At 38.4% G+C, this 16,521-nt stretch overlaps 13 protein-coding genes and 24 non-coding genes across 37 annotated transcripts, besides 1 other annotated feature; 28 read left to right on the plus strand and 9 right to left on the minus strand. All coding sequences in view use genetic code 2, as the record gives it.

Moving 5' to 3' along the window:
- Positions 1 to 71, plus strand: trnF(GAA). Its single transcript has one exon. It is a non-coding gene; the product is annotated as a tRNA-Phe (tRNA).
- Positions 72 to 1,009, plus strand: rrn12. Its single transcript has one exon. It is a non-coding gene; the product is annotated as a 12S ribosomal RNA (ribosomal RNA).
- On the plus strand, positions 1,010 to 1,082 carry trnV(TAC). Its single transcript has one exon. It is a non-coding gene; the product is annotated as a tRNA-Val (tRNA).
- rrn16 lies at positions 1,083 to 2,770 on the plus strand. Its single transcript has one exon. It is a non-coding gene; the product is annotated as a 16S ribosomal RNA (ribosomal RNA).
- On the plus strand, positions 2,771 to 2,844 carry trnL(TAA). The gene has a single exon. It is a non-coding gene; the product is annotated as a tRNA-Leu (tRNA).
- On the plus strand, positions 2,845 to 3,819 carry ND1 (NADH dehydrogenase subunit 1). Its single transcript has one exon. The coding sequence runs from the start codon at positions 2,845 to 2,847 to the stop codon at positions 3,817 to 3,819; it is 975 nt and encodes a 324-aa protein (YP_010451241.1).
- A 1-nt stretch (position 3,820) lies between these two features.
- On the plus strand, positions 3,821 to 3,892 carry trnI(GAT). The gene has a single exon. It is a non-coding gene; the product is annotated as a tRNA-Ile (tRNA).
- trnQ(TTG) lies at positions 3,892 to 3,962 on the minus strand. The gene has a single exon. It is a non-coding gene; the product is annotated as a tRNA-Gln (tRNA).
- Position 3,963: 1 nt separating this feature from the next.
- On the plus strand, positions 3,964 to 4,033 carry trnM(CAT). The gene has a single exon. It is a non-coding gene; the product is annotated as a tRNA-Met (tRNA).
- On the plus strand, positions 4,034 to 5,072 carry ND2 (NADH dehydrogenase subunit 2). Its single transcript has one exon. A coding segment is annotated over exon 1 (1,039 nt).
- Positions 5,073 to 5,143, plus strand: trnW(TCA). Its single transcript has one exon. It is a non-coding gene; the product is annotated as a tRNA-Trp (tRNA).
- A 1-nt stretch (position 5,144) lies between these two features.
- On the minus strand, positions 5,145 to 5,213 carry trnA(TGC). The gene has a single exon. It is a non-coding gene; the product is annotated as a tRNA-Ala (tRNA).
- A 1-nt stretch (position 5,214) lies between these two features.
- On the minus strand, positions 5,215 to 5,287 carry trnN(GTT). Its single transcript has one exon. It is a non-coding gene; the product is annotated as a tRNA-Asn (tRNA).
- A 37-nt stretch (positions 5,288 to 5,324) lies between these two features.
- trnC(GCA) lies at positions 5,325 to 5,390 on the minus strand. The gene has a single exon. It is a non-coding gene; the product is annotated as a tRNA-Cys (tRNA).
- On the minus strand, positions 5,391 to 5,457 carry trnY(GTA). The gene has a single exon. It is a non-coding gene; the product is annotated as a tRNA-Tyr (tRNA).
- Position 5,458: 1 nt separating this feature from the next.
- COX1 (cytochrome c oxidase subunit I) lies at positions 5,459 to 7,012 on the plus strand. The gene has a single exon. The coding sequence runs from the start codon at positions 5,459 to 5,461 to the stop codon at positions 7,010 to 7,012; it is 1,554 nt and encodes a 517-aa protein (YP_010451243.1).
- A 1-nt stretch (position 7,013) lies between these two features.
- On the minus strand, positions 7,014 to 7,084 carry trnS(TGA). Its single transcript has one exon. It is a non-coding gene; the product is annotated as a tRNA-Ser (tRNA).
- A 13-nt stretch (positions 7,085 to 7,097) lies between these two features.
- trnD(GTC) lies at positions 7,098 to 7,165 on the plus strand. Its single transcript has one exon. It is a non-coding gene; the product is annotated as a tRNA-Asp (tRNA).
- Positions 7,166 to 7,169: 4 nt separating this feature from the next.
- On the plus strand, positions 7,170 to 7,860 carry COX2 (cytochrome c oxidase subunit II). Its single transcript has one exon. A coding segment is annotated over exon 1 (691 nt).
- trnK(TTT) lies at positions 7,861 to 7,935 on the plus strand. Its single transcript has one exon. It is a non-coding gene; the product is annotated as a tRNA-Lys (tRNA).
- Position 7,936: 1 nt separating this feature from the next.
- ATP8 (ATP synthase F0 subunit 8) lies at positions 7,937 to 8,104 on the plus strand. Its single transcript has one exon. The coding sequence runs from the start codon at positions 7,937 to 7,939 to the stop codon at positions 8,102 to 8,104; it is 168 nt and encodes a 55-aa protein (YP_010451245.1).
- On the plus strand, positions 8,095 to 8,778 carry ATP6 (ATP synthase F0 subunit 6). Its single transcript has one exon. It carries the CDS (start codon positions 8,095 to 8,097, stop codon positions 8,776 to 8,778), a length of 684 nt encoding a protein of 227 aa, YP_010451246.1.
- On the plus strand, positions 8,778 to 9,561 carry COX3 (cytochrome c oxidase subunit III). The gene has a single exon. A coding segment is annotated over exon 1 (784 nt).
- trnG(TCC) lies at positions 9,562 to 9,631 on the plus strand. The gene has a single exon. It is a non-coding gene; the product is annotated as a tRNA-Gly (tRNA).
- On the plus strand, positions 9,632 to 9,980 carry ND3 (NADH dehydrogenase subunit 3). Its single transcript has one exon. A coding segment is annotated over exon 1 (349 nt).
- On the plus strand, positions 9,981 to 10,049 carry trnR(TCG). The gene has a single exon. It is a non-coding gene; the product is annotated as a tRNA-Arg (tRNA).
- Positions 10,050 to 10,346, plus strand: ND4L (NADH dehydrogenase subunit 4L). The gene has a single exon. The coding sequence runs from the start codon at positions 10,050 to 10,052 to the stop codon at positions 10,344 to 10,346; it is 297 nt and encodes a 98-aa protein (YP_010451249.1).
- ND4 (NADH dehydrogenase subunit 4) lies at positions 10,340 to 11,720 on the plus strand. Its single transcript has one exon. A coding segment is annotated over exon 1 (1,381 nt).
- Positions 11,721 to 11,789, plus strand: trnH(GTG). Its single transcript has one exon. It is a non-coding gene; the product is annotated as a tRNA-His (tRNA).
- On the plus strand, positions 11,790 to 11,857 carry trnS(GCT). The gene has a single exon. It is a non-coding gene; the product is annotated as a tRNA-Ser (tRNA).
- Positions 11,858 to 11,859: 2 nt separating this feature from the next.
- On the plus strand, positions 11,860 to 11,932 carry trnL(TAG). Its single transcript has one exon. It is a non-coding gene; the product is annotated as a tRNA-Leu (tRNA).
- On the plus strand, positions 11,933 to 13,768 carry ND5 (NADH dehydrogenase subunit 5). The gene has a single exon. The coding sequence runs from the start codon at positions 11,933 to 11,935 to the stop codon at positions 13,766 to 13,768; it is 1,836 nt and encodes a 611-aa protein (YP_010451251.1).
- On the minus strand, positions 13,765 to 14,286 carry ND6 (NADH dehydrogenase subunit 6). The gene has a single exon. The coding sequence runs from the start codon at positions 14,284 to 14,286 to the stop codon at positions 13,765 to 13,767; it is 522 nt and encodes a 173-aa protein (YP_010451252.1).
- Positions 14,287 to 14,355, minus strand: trnE(TTC). The gene has a single exon. It is a non-coding gene; the product is annotated as a tRNA-Glu (tRNA).
- A 4-nt stretch (positions 14,356 to 14,359) lies between these two features.
- CYTB (cytochrome b) lies at positions 14,360 to 15,500 on the plus strand. The gene has a single exon. A coding segment is annotated over exon 1 (1,141 nt).
- Positions 15,501 to 15,572, plus strand: trnT(TGT). The gene has a single exon. It is a non-coding gene; the product is annotated as a tRNA-Thr (tRNA).
- Positions 15,572 to 15,641, minus strand: trnP(TGG). Its single transcript has one exon. It is a non-coding gene; the product is annotated as a tRNA-Pro (tRNA).
- Positions 15,642 to 16,521: a D loop (control region).

Here is a 16,521-nt window from a genome sequence, read left to right on the forward strand (position 1 = left end):
CTATCGTAGCTTAAAACTTAAAGCATAACACTGAAGATGTTATTATGAACCCTAGAAAGTTCCGAAAGCACAAAGGCTTGGTCCTAGCTTTACTATTATTTACAACCAAACTTACACATGCAAGCATCCGCACCCCCGTGAGAATGCCCTTTACCCTCTTATGAGATCAAGGAGCTGGTATCAGGCGCATATAATTGCCCACAACACCTTGCTTAGCCACACCCCCAAGGGAATTCAGCAGTGATAAACATTAAGCCATAAGTGCAAACTTGACTTAGTTAAGGTTTTTAGGGCCGGTAAAACTCGTGCCAGCCACCGCGGTTATACGAGAGGCTCAAGATAATAGAAATCGGCGTAAAGAGTGGTTAAGTGTTAAACAACTAAAGTTAAACATCTTCCAAGCTGTCATACGCACCCGAATATATGAGACTCATTTACGAAAGTGACTTTACAAAACTGAACCCACGAAAACTATGAAACAAACTGGGATTAGATACCCCACTATGCATAGTCTTAAACAAAAGTATTTTAATTACATCATACTCGCCAGGGTACTACGAGCTTTAGCTTAAAACCCAAAGGACTTGGCGGTGCTTTACACCCACCTAGAGGAGCCTGTTCTATAACTGATAACCCCCGTTAAACCTCACCCTATTTTGCTTAATCAATTTATATACCGCCGTCGTCAGCTTACCTTGTGAGAGAACAATAGTGAGCAAAACTAGTTTAAACCCAAAACGTCAGGTCGAGGTGTAGTTTATAATAGGGGAAGAAATGGGCTACACTCATTTACTAATGAATACGGATGGCATATTGAAACATAAACCTAAAGGAGGATTTAGCAGTAAGAAGAAAATAGAGTGTTCATCTGAAACCGGCTCTAAAGCGCGCACACACCGCCCGTCACTCTCCCCAATAATATAACCTTAAATTAATTAAAACACATATTAAAAACAAGGGGAGGCAAGTCGTAACATGGTAAGTGTACCGGAAGGTGTGCTTGGAATACCAGAGCATAGCTGAAGTAGTTAAAGCATCTCACTTACACCGAGAAGTTGTTCTTGCAAATAGAACTGCCCTGATACTAAAATGCTAGCTCACACACTAAAATCAAATAAAAACTAAAAATAACCCCTAATACCCTAATAAATAGTATTAAAACATTTTACAACCTAAGTAAGGGAGACTGAAAAGGAATATGAAGCTACAAAAATAGTACCGCAAGGGAAAGCTGAAAAAGAAGTTAAACAAATAATTTAAGTAAATAATAGCAAAGATTAAATCTTGTACCTTTTGCATCATGGTTTAACAAGACATCTCAAGCAAAGAGACCTTTAGTTTGCTACCCCGAAACTAAGCGAGCTACTCCGAGACAGTCAATACAAATGGACAAATCCGTACCTGTGGCAAAAGGTTGGAGTGATCTCCGAGTAGAGGTGATAAGCCAAACGAGCTTGGTTATAGCTGGTTGCCTGAAAGATGAATATAAGTTCAGCCTATAATATACCCTAAACCCCCTTTAAAATTAACAAATAGGTCTAGTTAATAATATTATAGAGTTAGTCAAAAGGGGTTCAGCTCTTTTGACATAGGATACAACCTTAAAAGGAGGTCAAAGATCAAAAACAATAAAGTATGCACATGCCTTTGTGGGCCTGAAAGCAGCCATCAAAAAAGAAAGCGTTAAAGCTCAAGCACTAATGAACTTTTAATTCAGATAATTATTCTAAAACCCCTAAATTCATCAGGCCTTTCCATTTTACATGAAAATGATAATGTTAATATGAGTAATAAGAGAAATTAAAGATTCTCTCCTTTTAGCAAAGGTGTGCCTCGGATCGAACTAACACCGAAACTTAATGACCCCGCCACCAGAGGGAAGTGTTGTAAAAATAAAAAACAAGAAAAAACAACAACAAAAATCATCAACCCCACACTGGATTGCCAACTAGGATAAACTAAAAGGGTAAGAAGGAACTCGGCAAAAATAACTAGCCTCGCCTGTTTACCAAAAACACCGCCTCTTGCATTACAAAATGAATAAGAGGTCCCGCCTGCCCTGTGACCATGTGTTTAACGGCCGCGGTATTTTGACCGTGCAAAGGTAGCGCAATCACTTGTCTTTTAAATAAAGACCTGTATGAATGGCATAACGAGGGCTAAACTGTCTCCTTACCCCAGTTAATGAAATTGATCTTTCCGTGCAGAAGCGGGAATAAACCCATAAGACGAGAAGACCCTGTGGAGCTTTAGATGATAAATGAATTTATTTAAAAATCAGTGCCGAATAAAAGGCAGTAAAACAATAACCTCATTTTAAATCTTTAGTTGGGGCGACCGCGGAGTAATACAAAACCTCCGTGAGGATTGAGGTAAAACCTTATACCTAAGAATGTCATTTCTAAGTGTCAGAATATTTGACCCACAGATCCGGCAATAGCCGATTAACGAACCTAGTTACCCCAGGGATAACAGCGCAATCCTCTTTGAGAGTCCCTATCGACAAGGGGGTTTACGACCTCGATGTTGGATCAGGACATCCTAATGGTGTAGCCGCTATTAAGGGTTCGTTTGTTCAACGATTAAAGTCCTACGTGATCTGAGTTCAGACCGGAGTAATCCAGGTCAGTTTCTATCTATGTATGTGACCTTCTTCAGTACGAAAGGACCAAGAAGGATGGGCCCATGTTTTAAAACAAGCCCACTTTTTAACCCTTGAAAAAATATCAAAGGTTGAAAAAACACAAAAAATAATAGAATATAACTATATGTTAAGGTGGCAGAATCCGGTTATTGCAAAAGACCTAAGCCCTTTGAATAGAGGTTCAAATCCTCTCCTCAACTATGACTACCATGATTTTAACACATATTATTAACCCACTAATATACATTATTCCTGTATTACTAGCAGTAGCTTTCTTAACCTTACTAGAACGAAAAGTATTAGGCTACATACAACACCGAAAAGGGCCTAACATTGTAGGACCCTATGGATTACTTCAACCAATCGCAGACGGGGTGAAACTTTTTATCAAAGAGCCAGTTAAACCATCCACATCTTCCCCAATCTTGTTTCTAATCACCCCAATACTAGCATTAACACTTGCTCTTATATTATGGGCCCCATTACCTACACCACACCCTTTTATTAATGTTAACTTAGGGTTATTACTTATTCTAGCATTATCAAGCCTTGCAGTCTACTCTATTTTAGGGTCAGGATGAGCATCAAATTCAAAATATGCACTAATCGGAGCATTACGAGCCGTAGCCCAAACCATTTCATATGAAGTAAGTTTGGGACTAATCCTATTAGCATTAGTTATCTTCACTGGAAACTTCACACTACAATCATTTGGTACCACACAAGAGAGCCTATGACTAGTTATCCCAACATGACCTTTAGCAGCAATATGGTACATCTCAACATTAGCTGAAACAAATCGGGCGCCGTTTGATTTAACAGAGGGTGAATCAGAACTTGTTTCTGGTTTTAATGTTGAATACGCAGGGGGCCCTTTTGCATTATTTTTCCTTGCAGAATATGCTAATATTTTACTAATAAACACCCTATCGACTATTCTATTCTTAGGGGCATCTCACATTCCCTTACTACCAGAACTTACAACAATTAATCTTATATTAAAAGCAACACTACTATCAGTCGTGTTCTTATGGGTTCGAGCCTCGTACCCACGATTCCGATACGACCAATTAATACACCTCATTTGAAAAAATTTCTTACCACTAACCTTAGCCTTAGTTATCTGACATTTATCCACACCTCTAGCATTAGCAGGACTTCCACCCCATATATAAAGGAATTATGCCTGAGTACTAAAGGACCACTTTGATAGAGTGCATTACGGGGGTTAAAGTCCCCCTAATTCCTTAGAAAGAGAGGACTTGAACCCCACTTAAGAGATCAAAACTCTTAGTGCTTCCCACTACACCACTTCCTAAAGTAAAGTCAGCTAAATTAAGCTTTTGGGCCCATACCCCAAAAATGTAGGTTAAAACCCTCCCTTTACTAATGAACCCCTATATTATATCATTCCTTCTACTAGGTCTAGGCTTAGGTACTACCATTACATTCATAAGCTCTCATTGATTAATAGCATGAATAGGCTTAGAAATTAATACACTAGCAATCATCCCCCTGATAGCACAACACCACCACCCGCGGTCTGTAGAAGCTTCAACAAAATACTTTCTCACCCAAGCCACAGCTGCAGCAATAATCCTATTTGCTAGCTCCACTAACGCCTGAATTACAGGACAATGAAGCATCAATGAGATATCACATCCTATTCCTACAACCATTATGATACTAGGACTAGCTCTGAAAATTGGTATAGCACCTCTCCACACATGAATACCAGAAGTACTTCAAGGACTTGATCTAACCACAGGGTTAATCATATCAACATGACAAAAACTAGCACCATTTTCCTTACTAATACAAATAAACCTAAATAACCCTGTATTAATCACAATAGCAGTTATATCAACCATAGTGGGGGGATGGGGGGGCTTAAACCAAACGCAATTGCGAAAGATCTTGGCATACTCATCAATTGCCCATATTGGATGAATAATCCTTGTCCTACAGTTTTCACCCTCACTAACACTACTAACTCTTCTAATCTACATCCTTATAACACTTTCTGTATTCAGCTTATTCAAAGTAAATAAGACAACTTCTATCAACTCACTAGCTACATCATGATCAAAATCTCCTACAATTACCGCACTAGCTCCCCTTGTCCTACTATCATTAGGGGGGTTGCCACCACTTACAGGGTTTGGACCAAAATGAATAATCTTATCAGAACTAACAAAGCAAGAACTTAATACTATTGCAACAATTACAGCATTATCTGCTTTACTAAGCCTATATTTTTACCTGCGACTCTCATATGCTATAACACTAACCCTTTCACCAAATACTACCCCTATAACCAACCAGTGACGGTATCACACCAAGCAACCTATTATTCACCTATCCGTCTCCACCATCATATCATTAATAATACTCCCCATTCTACCTAGCATAATAACTTTAATCAACTAAGAGTTTAGGTTAATAAAAGACCAAAGGCCTTCAAAGCCTTAAGTAGAGGTGAAAATCCTCTAACTCTTGATAAGACTTGCAGGAAATTAACCCACATCTACTGTATGCAAAACAGACACTTTAATTAAGCTAAAGCCTTACTAGATGGGAAGGCCTCGATCCTACAATTTCCTAGTTAACAGCTAGACACTCTAACCAGCGAGCATCCATCTACTTTCCCCCCGCCTTGAAAGGCGGAAAGGCGGGGGGAAAGCCCCGGCAAAAATTAATTGGCCACTTAAGATTTGCAATCTTATGTGTAAAACACCTCAAGGCTTGGTATGAAGAGGGCTTAAACCTCTGTATGTGGGGTTACAATCCACCGCTTACTCAGCCATCCTACCTGTGGCAATCACGCGATGATTTTTCTCAACCAATCACAAAGACATCGGCACCCTATACTTAGTATTTGGTGCTTGGGCCGGAATAGTCGGCACTGCACTCAGCCTTTTAATCCGAGCAGAACTAAGTCAGCCAGGAGCTTTACTAGGAGACGATCAAATCTATAATGTTATCGTTACTGCTCATGCTTTTGTAATGATTTTCTTCATGGTCATACCAATTATAATCGGAGGTTTCGGCAACTGATTAGTCCCATTAATAATCGGGGCACCTGACATAGCCTTTCCTCGAATAAATAATATGAGTTTCTGATTATTACCTCCTTCCTTCCTACTTCTCCTTGCTTCATCCGGAGTAGAAGCGGGGGCAGGAACAGGTTGGACTGTTTACCCACCATTGGCTGGTAACCTGGCCCATGCTGGAGCTTCTGTAGATTTAACAATTTTCTCTCTCCATTTAGCAGGTATTTCATCTATTCTAGGAGCAATTAACTTTATTACTACTATTATTAACATAAAACCCCCGTCAATTTCTCAATATCAAACACCATTATTTGTGTGAGCAGTTTTAGTGACCGCAGTTCTACTATTACTTTCACTTCCTGTATTGGCGGCTGGTATTACCATACTTCTCACAGATCGAAACTTAAATACAACATTTTTTGATCCTTCTGGAGGAGGAGACCCTATCCTTTACCAACACTTATTCTGATTCTTTGGACATCCTGAAGTTTATATTCTTATCCTACCAGGTTTCGGCATGATCTCACATATTGTAGCCTACTACTCTGGTAAAAAAGAACCTTTTGGTTATATGGGAATAGTGTGAGCAATAATAGCAATTGGACTTCTAGGGTTTATTGTTTGAGCTCATCATATATTCACTGTGGGGATAGATGTAGATACACGAGCATATTTTACCTCAGCAACCATAATTATTGCCATTCCTACTGGTGTAAAAGTATTTAGCTGATTAGCCACACTTCATGGAGGCTCTATTAAATGAGAAACCCCCCTATTATGAGCTCTGGGGTTCATCTTTTTATTTACTGTTGGGGGACTAACAGGCATTGTGTTAGCAAACTCCTCTTTAGATATTGTATTACATGATACTTATTACGTAGTTGCTCATTTCCACTATGTTCTCTCAATAGGTGCTGTATTTGCAATTATAGCAGGATTTGTGCACTGGTTTCCCTTATTTACAGGTTATACACTACACAGCTCTTGAACCAAAATTCATTTTGGTGTAATATTTGCTGGTGTAAATCTAACATTCTTCCCTCAACACTTCTTAGGATTAGCTGGTATACCACGCCGATACTCTGATTACCCAGACGCATACTCATTATGAAACACTGTCTCCTCTATTGGATCACTTGTGTCTTTAATCGCCGTAATCATATTCTTATTTATTATTTGAGAAGCATTTGCTGCTAAACGAGAAGTGTTGACAGTTGAACTAGCCTCAACAAATATTGAATGACTGCATGGATGTCCACCACCATACCACACATTTGAGGAACCTGCCTTTGTTCAAGTACAAGCAAACAATTAGACGAGAAAGGAGGGAATTGAACCCCCATAAAATGGTTTCAAGCCACCCACATAACCGTTCTGTCACTTTCTTTATTTAATTAACCAAGATATTAGTAAAATATTATACTGCTTTGTCAAGGCAGAGTTGTTGGTTAAACCCCTACATATCTTAAATAATGGCTTATCCCTCCCAACTAGGTTTTCAAGACGCAGCATCACCTGTAATAGAAGAATTACTTCATTTTCATGATCATACATTAATAATTGTATTTCTGATCAGCACCTTAGTGCTTTATATTATTGTAGCTATAGTAACTACTAAACTAACAAACAAATTCTTATTAGACTCACAAGAGATTGAAATTATTTGAACTGTTCTTCCTGCAATTATTCTTATCCTAATCGCCCTCCCATCACTACGAATCCTGTACCTTATGGATGAAGTAAACGATCCTCATCTAACAATCAAAGCAGTTGGACATCAGTGATACTGAAGTTACGAGTATACTGATTATGAAGATTTGGCCTTCGATTCCTACATAATCCCAACTCAAGACCTTACGCCAGGTCAATTCCGATTATTAGAAGCAGATCATCGTATAGTAATCCCAGTTGAATCACCTATTCGAGTATTAGTATCTGCAGAAGATGTACTCCACTCATGAGCAGTCCCTTCTTTAGGGGTTAAAATAGATGCAGTACCAGGACGACTTAATCAAACAGCTTTTATCACATCACGACCAGGCGTATTTTATGGACAATGTTCAGAAATCTGTGGTGCTAACCACAGCTTTATGCCTATTGTAGTAGAAGCAGTACCGTTACAACAATTTGAAAACTGATCATCTCTAATACTTGAAGACGCCTCGTTAAGAAGCTAAACAGGACCTCAGCGTTAGCCTTTTAAGCTAAAAATTGGTGACTCCCGACCACCCTTAGCGACATGCCTCAATTAAATCCCACACCTTGATTAATAATTCTCCTATTTACATGATTAATTTTTACTATCATTATTCCACCTAAAGTCATAGCACACAAATACCCCAATGAACCAAATGTTTTAAGCAGTAAAACATTAAAAACAACCCCTTGAAACTGACAATGACACTAAGCTTTTTTGACCAATTTATTAGTCCCATATTTTTAGGTATCCCACTAATAGCTTTAGCTATTTTACTACCTTGAATCATATTCCCAGCCCCCTCTTCTCGTTGAATAAACAACCGCCTCCTTACATTACAAAACTGGTTTATTAACCTATTCACAAAACAACTTCTACTTCCCTTAAATACTTCAGGTCATAAATGAGCACTAATCTTAGCCTCATTAATAATCTTCCTGATTTCTTTAAATATACTCGGACTACTTCCTTACACTTTTACTCCTACAACTCAACTCTCCTTAAACATAGGATTAGCTGTACCATTATGACTAGCAACTGTTATTATCGGGATGCGAAACCAACCCACACACTCCTTAGGCCACCTATTGCCAGAAGGCACACCTGTATTACTAATCCCTGTGCTTATTATTATTGAAACAATTAGCCTATTTATTCGACCTGTTGCCCTGGGTGTCCGACTAACAGCAAATTTAACCGCGGGGCACCTATTAATCCAGCTTATTGCAACAGCAGCATTTGTCCTTATACCCCTAATACCCACAGTGGCATTACTAACAACAATTTTATTATTCTTGCTTACATTGTTAGAAGTAGCTGTTGCTATAATTCAAGCTTATGTATTCGTATTACTACTAAGTCTTTATTTACAAGAAAACGTTTAATGGCCCACCAAGCACATGCATACCACATAGTAGACCCAAGCCCCTGACCCCTTACAGGTGCAATCGCAGCCCTTCTAATAACTTCAGGGTTAGCTATTTGATTCCATTTTAACTCAACTATTCTAATAACAGTTGGGCTAATCTTACTGCTTTTAACAATAATCCAATGATGACGTGATATTATCCGAGAGGGGACATTCCAAGGGCACCATACCCCCCCAGTACAAAAAGGGTTGCGATATGGTATAATCCTATTTATCACCTCAGAAGTTTTCTTTTTTCTGGGATTCTTTTGAGCTTTCTACCACTCTAGCCTGGCCCCAACCCCAGAACTAGGCGGTTGTTGACCCCCTTCTGGAGTTATCACACTTGATCCTTTTGAAGTGCCTCTTCTTAACACAGCAGTTCTACTTGCCTCTGGTGTTACAGTAACTTGAGCTCACCATAGCATTATAGAAGGTGAACGAAAACAAGCCATCCACTCACTCACCCTGACTATTCTCTTAGGTTTCTACTTTACGTTCCTTCAAGCGATAGAATATTATGAAGCCCCCTTCACAATCGCTGATGGCGTTTATGGGTCAACATTCTTTGTAGCGACAGGATTCCACGGATTACATGTTATCATTGGATCAACATTCCTAGCAGTTTGCTTAGTCCGACAAATTCAATACCACTTCACATCACAACACCACTTTGGGTTTGAAGCTGCCGCATGATACTGACATTTTGTAGATGTTGTATGATTATTCCTTTATGTCTCAATTTATTGATGAGGATCTTATCTTTTTAGTATTAAAAAGTATGAGTGACTTCCAATCACCCGGTCTTGGTTAAAGCCCAAGAAAAGATAATGAACCTATTAATTACAACTTTATTAATCACAACCATTCTTTCTGTTTTACTAGCCTTAGTCTCATTCTGATTACCTCAAATAAATCCTGATGCAGAAAAACTATCGCCCTACGAGTGTGGCTTTGACCCCTTAGGCTCCGCCCGACTTCCATTCTCGCTACGATTTTTTCTCGTAGCAATTTTATTCCTCCTATTCGACTTAGAAATTGCTCTACTCCTCCCACTCCCCTGAGGTATACAACTAATATCCCCCTCCTATACATTCATATGGGCGTCATCAGTTGTTGTTCTTCTAACCCTGGGTTTAATCTATGAGTGGATCCAAGGTGGCCTAGAATGAGCTGAATAAACGATTAGTATAATTAAAACACTTGATTTCGGCTCAAAAGCACGTGGTTAAAATCCACGATCGTTTTATGACACCTGTGCATTTTGCTTTTTCAACAACATTTATTTTAGGACTTATAGGACTTACTTTTCACCGAAACCACCTATTATCTGCTCTCTTATGTTTAGAAGGAATAATGTTATCATTATATGTTGCCCTATCCTTATGAACACTTCAATTAAACTCAATCAACTTCTCACCCACCCCCATACTAATACTTGCTTTTTCAGCATGTGAAGCAAGTGCAGGATTAGCCCTTCTGGTAGCAACCTCTCGCACACATGGGACCGACCGCCTTCAAGCCCTAAACATCTTACAATGTTAAAAATCCTAATCCCAACGATCATAATAATCCCCACAACATGACTTACCCCTAAAAAATGACTGTGGCTATCTACATTAACACACAGTCTTATCATTGCTCTACTCACCTTAACTTGGCTTATTTGGCCTTCTGAGACCGCTTGGTCAAATTTAAACGGATTAATAGCTACAGACCCATTATCAACCCCCTTACTAATTCTCACATGCTGACTTCTTCCACTAATAATCCTTGCTAGCCAAAACCACACAACTAATGACCCCCTTAATCGACAACGAATGTATATCTCACTTCTCACATCTTTACAAGTATTCCTTATTTTAGCATTCAGTGCCACAGAATTAATTATGTTTTACGTAATATTTGAAGCCACTTTAATCCCAACCTTATTAATTATTACCCGATGAGGTAACCAGACAGAACGGTTAAATGCAGGAACCTACTTCCTGTTCTATACTTTAGCAGGATCCCTACCACTTCTTGTTGCACTACTAATGCTTCAAAACAAAACAGGCTCTTTATCAATACTAACCCTACAATACTCTAACCCCCTAAGTCTTATTTACTTGAGTGATAAAGTATGATGGGCGGGCTGTCTAATAGCTTTCCTTGTAAAAATACCACTTTATGGGGTCCATTTATGACTACCCAAAGCTCATGTTGAGGCACCAATTGCAGGATCTATAATCCTTGCCGCAGTACTACTAAAATTAGGAGGCTATGGTATGATACGGTTAATAAACATTTTAGAGCCTTTATCTAAACAACTAAGCTACCCTTTTATAGTCCTAGCTTTGTGGGGGATCATTATAACTGGTTTAATTTGTTTACGACAAAATGATTTAAAATCCATTATCGCTTATTCTTCAGTAAGCCATATAGGATTGGTTACAACAGGTATTCTTATTCAAACCCCATGAGGCTTCACTGGAGCATTGGTGTTAATAATCGCACATGGACTTACCTCATCCGCACTATTTTGTCTAGCAAACACAAATTATGAACGAACACATAGCCGAACCATAGTTCTAGCACGAGGCCTTCAAATAATTCTACCCCTAATGGCCACATGGTGATTCACTGCTAGTTTAGCAAACATAGCTTTACCACCCCTACCTAATCTAATAGGGGAGTTAATAATCATCTCATCTTTATTTAATTGATCGCCTTGAACCTTAATTATTACAGGACTTGGGACATTAATTACTGCAGCATACTCACTATACTTATTCCTTACAACCCAACGGGGCCCCCTAACAAACCACCTTCTCCACATAGAACCATCACACTCCCGAGAACACTTAATCATAACACTCCATCTAATCCCGCTTATTCTTTTAATCATAAAACCTGAGCTATTATGAGGTTGAGTTTTCTGTAGATATAGTTTAAGAAAAATATTAGATTGTGATTCTAAAAATAAAGGTTAAAATCCTTTTATCCACCGAGAGAGGTCCGAAGACAACATAAACTGCTAATTTTTGCCCCTTTGGTTTAACCCCAAAGCTCACTCGAGACTTCTGAAGGATATTAGTTAATCCGTTGGTCTTAGGAACCAAAAACCCTTGGTGCAAATCCAAGCAGTAGTTATGCACCCCACCTCTTTAATAATATCCTCAAGTCTCCTAATTATCTTTACCTTTTTACTAATACCTTTAATTTCAACAATAACAACAAAACCCTACCCATCTAATTGATCTATTACTTGAGTTAAAAATTCAGTCAAAATAGCATTTATAATCAGCCTACTACCCTTAACAATGTTTATTAATGAAGGATTAGAAACTATTATCACCACCTGAACTTGAATAAATACATCAACTTTTGACATCAATATTAGCTTCAAATTCGACTCATATTCCGTAATTTTCACCCCTGTAGCCTTATACGTTACATGGTCCATCCTTGAGTTTGCATCCTGATATATACACTCTGACCCTGTTATAAACCGATTTTTTAAATACCTGTTAGTATTCTTAATCGCTATATTAGTCTTAGTAACCTCAAATAACATATTTCAACTATTTATCGGTTGAGAGGGGGTTGGGATCATATCCTTCCTTTTAATTGGGTGATGATATGGACGAGCTGACGCCAATGTGGCTGCCATCCAAGCGGTTGTATATAATCGAATTGGAGATATTGGGTTAATTTTATTCATAGCCTGAATTGCTATAAACCTAAACTCTTGGGAAATTAGCCAAATATTTTCACTAGCTGAAAACAAAGATCTTACTTTACCACTAATAGGACTAGTCCTAGCTGCAACAGGGAAATCAGCTCAATTTGGGTTACACCCATGATTACCCTCAGCCATAGAGGGCCCTACTCCGGTGTCTGCCCTATTACACTCCAGCACAATAGTTGTTGCTGGGATCTTTTTACTTATTCGGATAAGTCCTTTAATAGAAAATAATCCCCTCATCCTGACAACATGCCTTTGTCTTGGGGCATTAACCACTTTGTTCACAGCCATTTGCGCTCTAACACAAAATGATATCAAAAAAATTGTAGCATTTTCCACATCTAGTCAACTAGGGTTAATAATAGTTACAATTGGTCTCAATCAACCCCAATTAGCCTTCCTTCACATCTGTACCCATGCTTTCTTTAAAGCAATATTATTCTTATGCTCCGGATCATTAATTCACAGCCTAAATGATGAACAAGACATTCGAAAAATAGGAGGAATACATTTCCTCACCCCCTTCACCTCATCCTCACTAACTTTGGGTAGCTTAGCTTTAACAGGAACGCCCTTCCTAGCCGGGTTTTTCTCAAAAGATGCCATTATTGAATCAGTAAACACCTCGTATTTAAACGCCTGAGCCCTCTTATTAACCTTAGTTGCCACCTCATTCACAGCGGTTTACAGCCTGCGAATTGTCTATTATGTAACCATAGGGTATCCACGATTCAACTCTTTATCCCCTATTAATGAAAACAATAAATCAGTTATCAACCCAATTAAACGACTAGCTTGAGGAAGCATTATCTCAGGATTGATCATTACATCAAACATAACTCCTGTAAAAAACCCAGTTATAACTATACCACAATACGCTAAAATAGCTGCCCTGATTGTAACAGTACTTGGACTTATCACAGCTTTAGAAATAGCTCGTAATACATCTAAACAATTAAGCATCACCCCAAAACAAGCCCCCCACTCATTTTCTAATATGTTAGGATTTTACCCATCCATCATACACCGACTACCTATAAAACTCTCACTTCAATTAGGACAAAACATTGCCTCCCAAAATATCGACATAACATGATTAGAAAAAATTGGCCCTAAGGCCCTATCAACCTTAAATATGCCTTTAATTACAACTACAAGTAACACTCAAAAAGGTATAATTAAAACCTACTTAATACTATTTATTTTAACTCTTACTCTAACCATAGCATTATTGATTTAAACCACTCGAAGTGTGCCACGAGCAAGACCCCGTGTTAACTCCAATACAACAAATAAAGTTAATAAAAGAACTCAAGCACTAATAATCAATACCCAACCCCCCGAAGAATACATCAAAGCCACTCCAGACATATCCCCTCGAAATATTGATAAACCAGCTATCTCATCTACAGGCACTCAAGAACTTTCATACCACCCCCCGTAAAAATAAAATAAAGCCAAAATCACCCCTAATAAATATAAAGCCCCATAAACTGCAACTGATCAACTACCTCAACTCTCAGGATAAGCTTCAGCAGCCAAAGCAGCAGAATATGCAAAAACAACTAACATCCCTCCTAGATAAATTAAAAATAAAACTAAAGATAAAAAAGGCCCTCCAAAACTCACCATAACTCCGCAACCTATCCCAGCTACAACCACCAGTCCCAAAGCAGCAAAATATGGCGAAGGATTAGAAGCCACCGCAATTAAACCAAAAATTAACCCTATTAATAACAAAAATATCAAATAAGTCATAATTTTTACCAGGATTTTAACCAGGACTAATGGCTTGAAAAACCACCGTTGTAATTCAACTATAAAAACCCTAATGGCCAACCTTCGAAAAACCCACCCCATTCTTAAAATTGCCAACAGCGCCTTTGTAGACCTCCCTGCACCATCTAACATCTCTGTGTGATGAAACTTTGGATCACTGCTAGGATTGTGCTTAGTAGCTCAAATTCTCACAGGACTATTTCTAGCAATACATTACACCTCAGATATTGCAACAGCTTTCTCCTCAGTAACACATATTTGCCGAGATGTAAACTACGGTTGACTAATCCGCAACATACATGCTAACGGAGCATCATTCTTTTTCATCTGTATTTACATACACATTGCACGAGGACTTTATTATGGATCATATTTATACAAAGAAACCTGAAATGTTGGAGTCGTACTTCTACTCCTAGTAATAGCCACCGCATTCGTAGGCTACGTACTACCCTGAGGACAAATATCCTTTTGAGGGGCCACAGTAATTACTAACCTAATATCAGCTGTGCCTTACATTGGAAACGATTTAGTACAATGAGTGTGAGGGGGGTTTTCTGTAGACAACGCTACCCTAACCCGATTCTTCGCATTCCATTTCCTACTCCCATTCGTAATCGCAGCCGCATCTATAGTCCACCTACTTTTCCTCCATGAGACAGGGTCAAATAACCCTGCCGGAATTAATTCTGACGCAGATAAAATCTCATTCCACCCTTATTTCTCATATAAAGACCTATTAGGATTCGCCGCCTTGTTAATTATACTCACATCAATTGCCCTATTTACACCTAATATTCTAGGAGACCCTGATAACTTTATCCCAGCCAACCCTTTAGTAACCCCGCCTCATATCAAACCTGAATGATATTTTCTATTTGCTTATGCTATCCTACGATCAATCCCTAACAAACTGGGGGGTGTGTTAGCTTTATTGTTCTCAATTTTAGTGCTAATACTGGTCCCAATCCTTCACACATCCAAACAACGGGGGCTCACCTTCCGACCTTTCGGTCAACTTATATTTTGGATGTTGGTAGCAGATATGATAATTTTAACATGAATTGGAGGGATGCCTGTAGAACCCCCGTATATCTTAATTGGTCAACTGGCATCAGTTATTTACTTCCTTATCTTTTTAGCAGCTTTACCTATATCAGGCTGAATGGAAAATAAAATTCTTAAATGAAATTGCATTTGTAGCTCAGCATCAGAGCGCCGGTTTTGTAAACCGGAGGTCGGAGGTTAAACCCCTCCCCACTGCTCAGAAAAAGGAGGGTCGAACTCCCGCCGCCGGCTCCCAAAGCTGGTATTCTAAGTTAAAATATTTTCTGGTACATATATGAAATATTATGTATATATATATACATAGTGCATACTATTAATCCCCTAGAACATATATGTATAAAAACCATTAATTTATGTAAACCATAAATTAATAATATTAAACTAAGGTAGACATAAACCTAAAATTTATTAATTAAGCATCACAAATTTAAATGCTGAGAAATTTAAGACCTAACACTACACTCATAAGTGATGATATACCAGGACTCCAAATATCATTAACTAGAGTAAGATATGTAGTAAGAGCCTACCAAACAATCTATTTCTTAAGGATAACGGTTATTGATGGTCAGGAGCCCTAATTGAAGGGTTGTTACCTAAAAGGTGAATTATTCCTGGCATCTCCTCCTTTTTCAGGTCCATTAAGTTTATTAATCCGCACACTTTTATCGACGCTTACATTGACTAATGGTGTTAAACCTTCGACTCGTTACCCCCCAAGCCGAGCGTTCTCTCCACAGGGGCAGCTGGTTCCTTTTTTTTTTCTCCTTTCGTGAACATTTCAGAGTGCACACGGCCCTATGATAGAAGGTGGAACATACGTTCCTTACTGAGTAATATATATGTAGTGTTGAAAATACATTACTTAAGAATCGCATAAATTTTTTTCTAGAGCATAATAAATACCATATTCCCTATAGGTCGCCCCCCCTTCTGTTTTAATAAAATAAACCCCCCAACCCCCCTAAAGCCCAAAGGTTACTATCAATATTACAAAAAGGGTTTAAACAGCAAAACCCAGAGATTATTGATCACCTAATAAGTGTACAAGTGGTGTATAGTTTTGTATTTATATATTACCAATTTTTAAAAATATATTGTATTACATCCATTCACTAATACTGGTCAAAACAGAATACTAGAAGG

This window comes from Hippocampus zosterae, mitochondrion (genome assembly GCF_025434085.1).
Source record: "Hippocampus zosterae mitochondrion, complete genome".
In the NCBI taxonomy this organism is placed as follows: domain Eukaryota; kingdom Metazoa; phylum Chordata; class Actinopteri; order Syngnathiformes; family Syngnathidae; genus Hippocampus; species Hippocampus zosterae.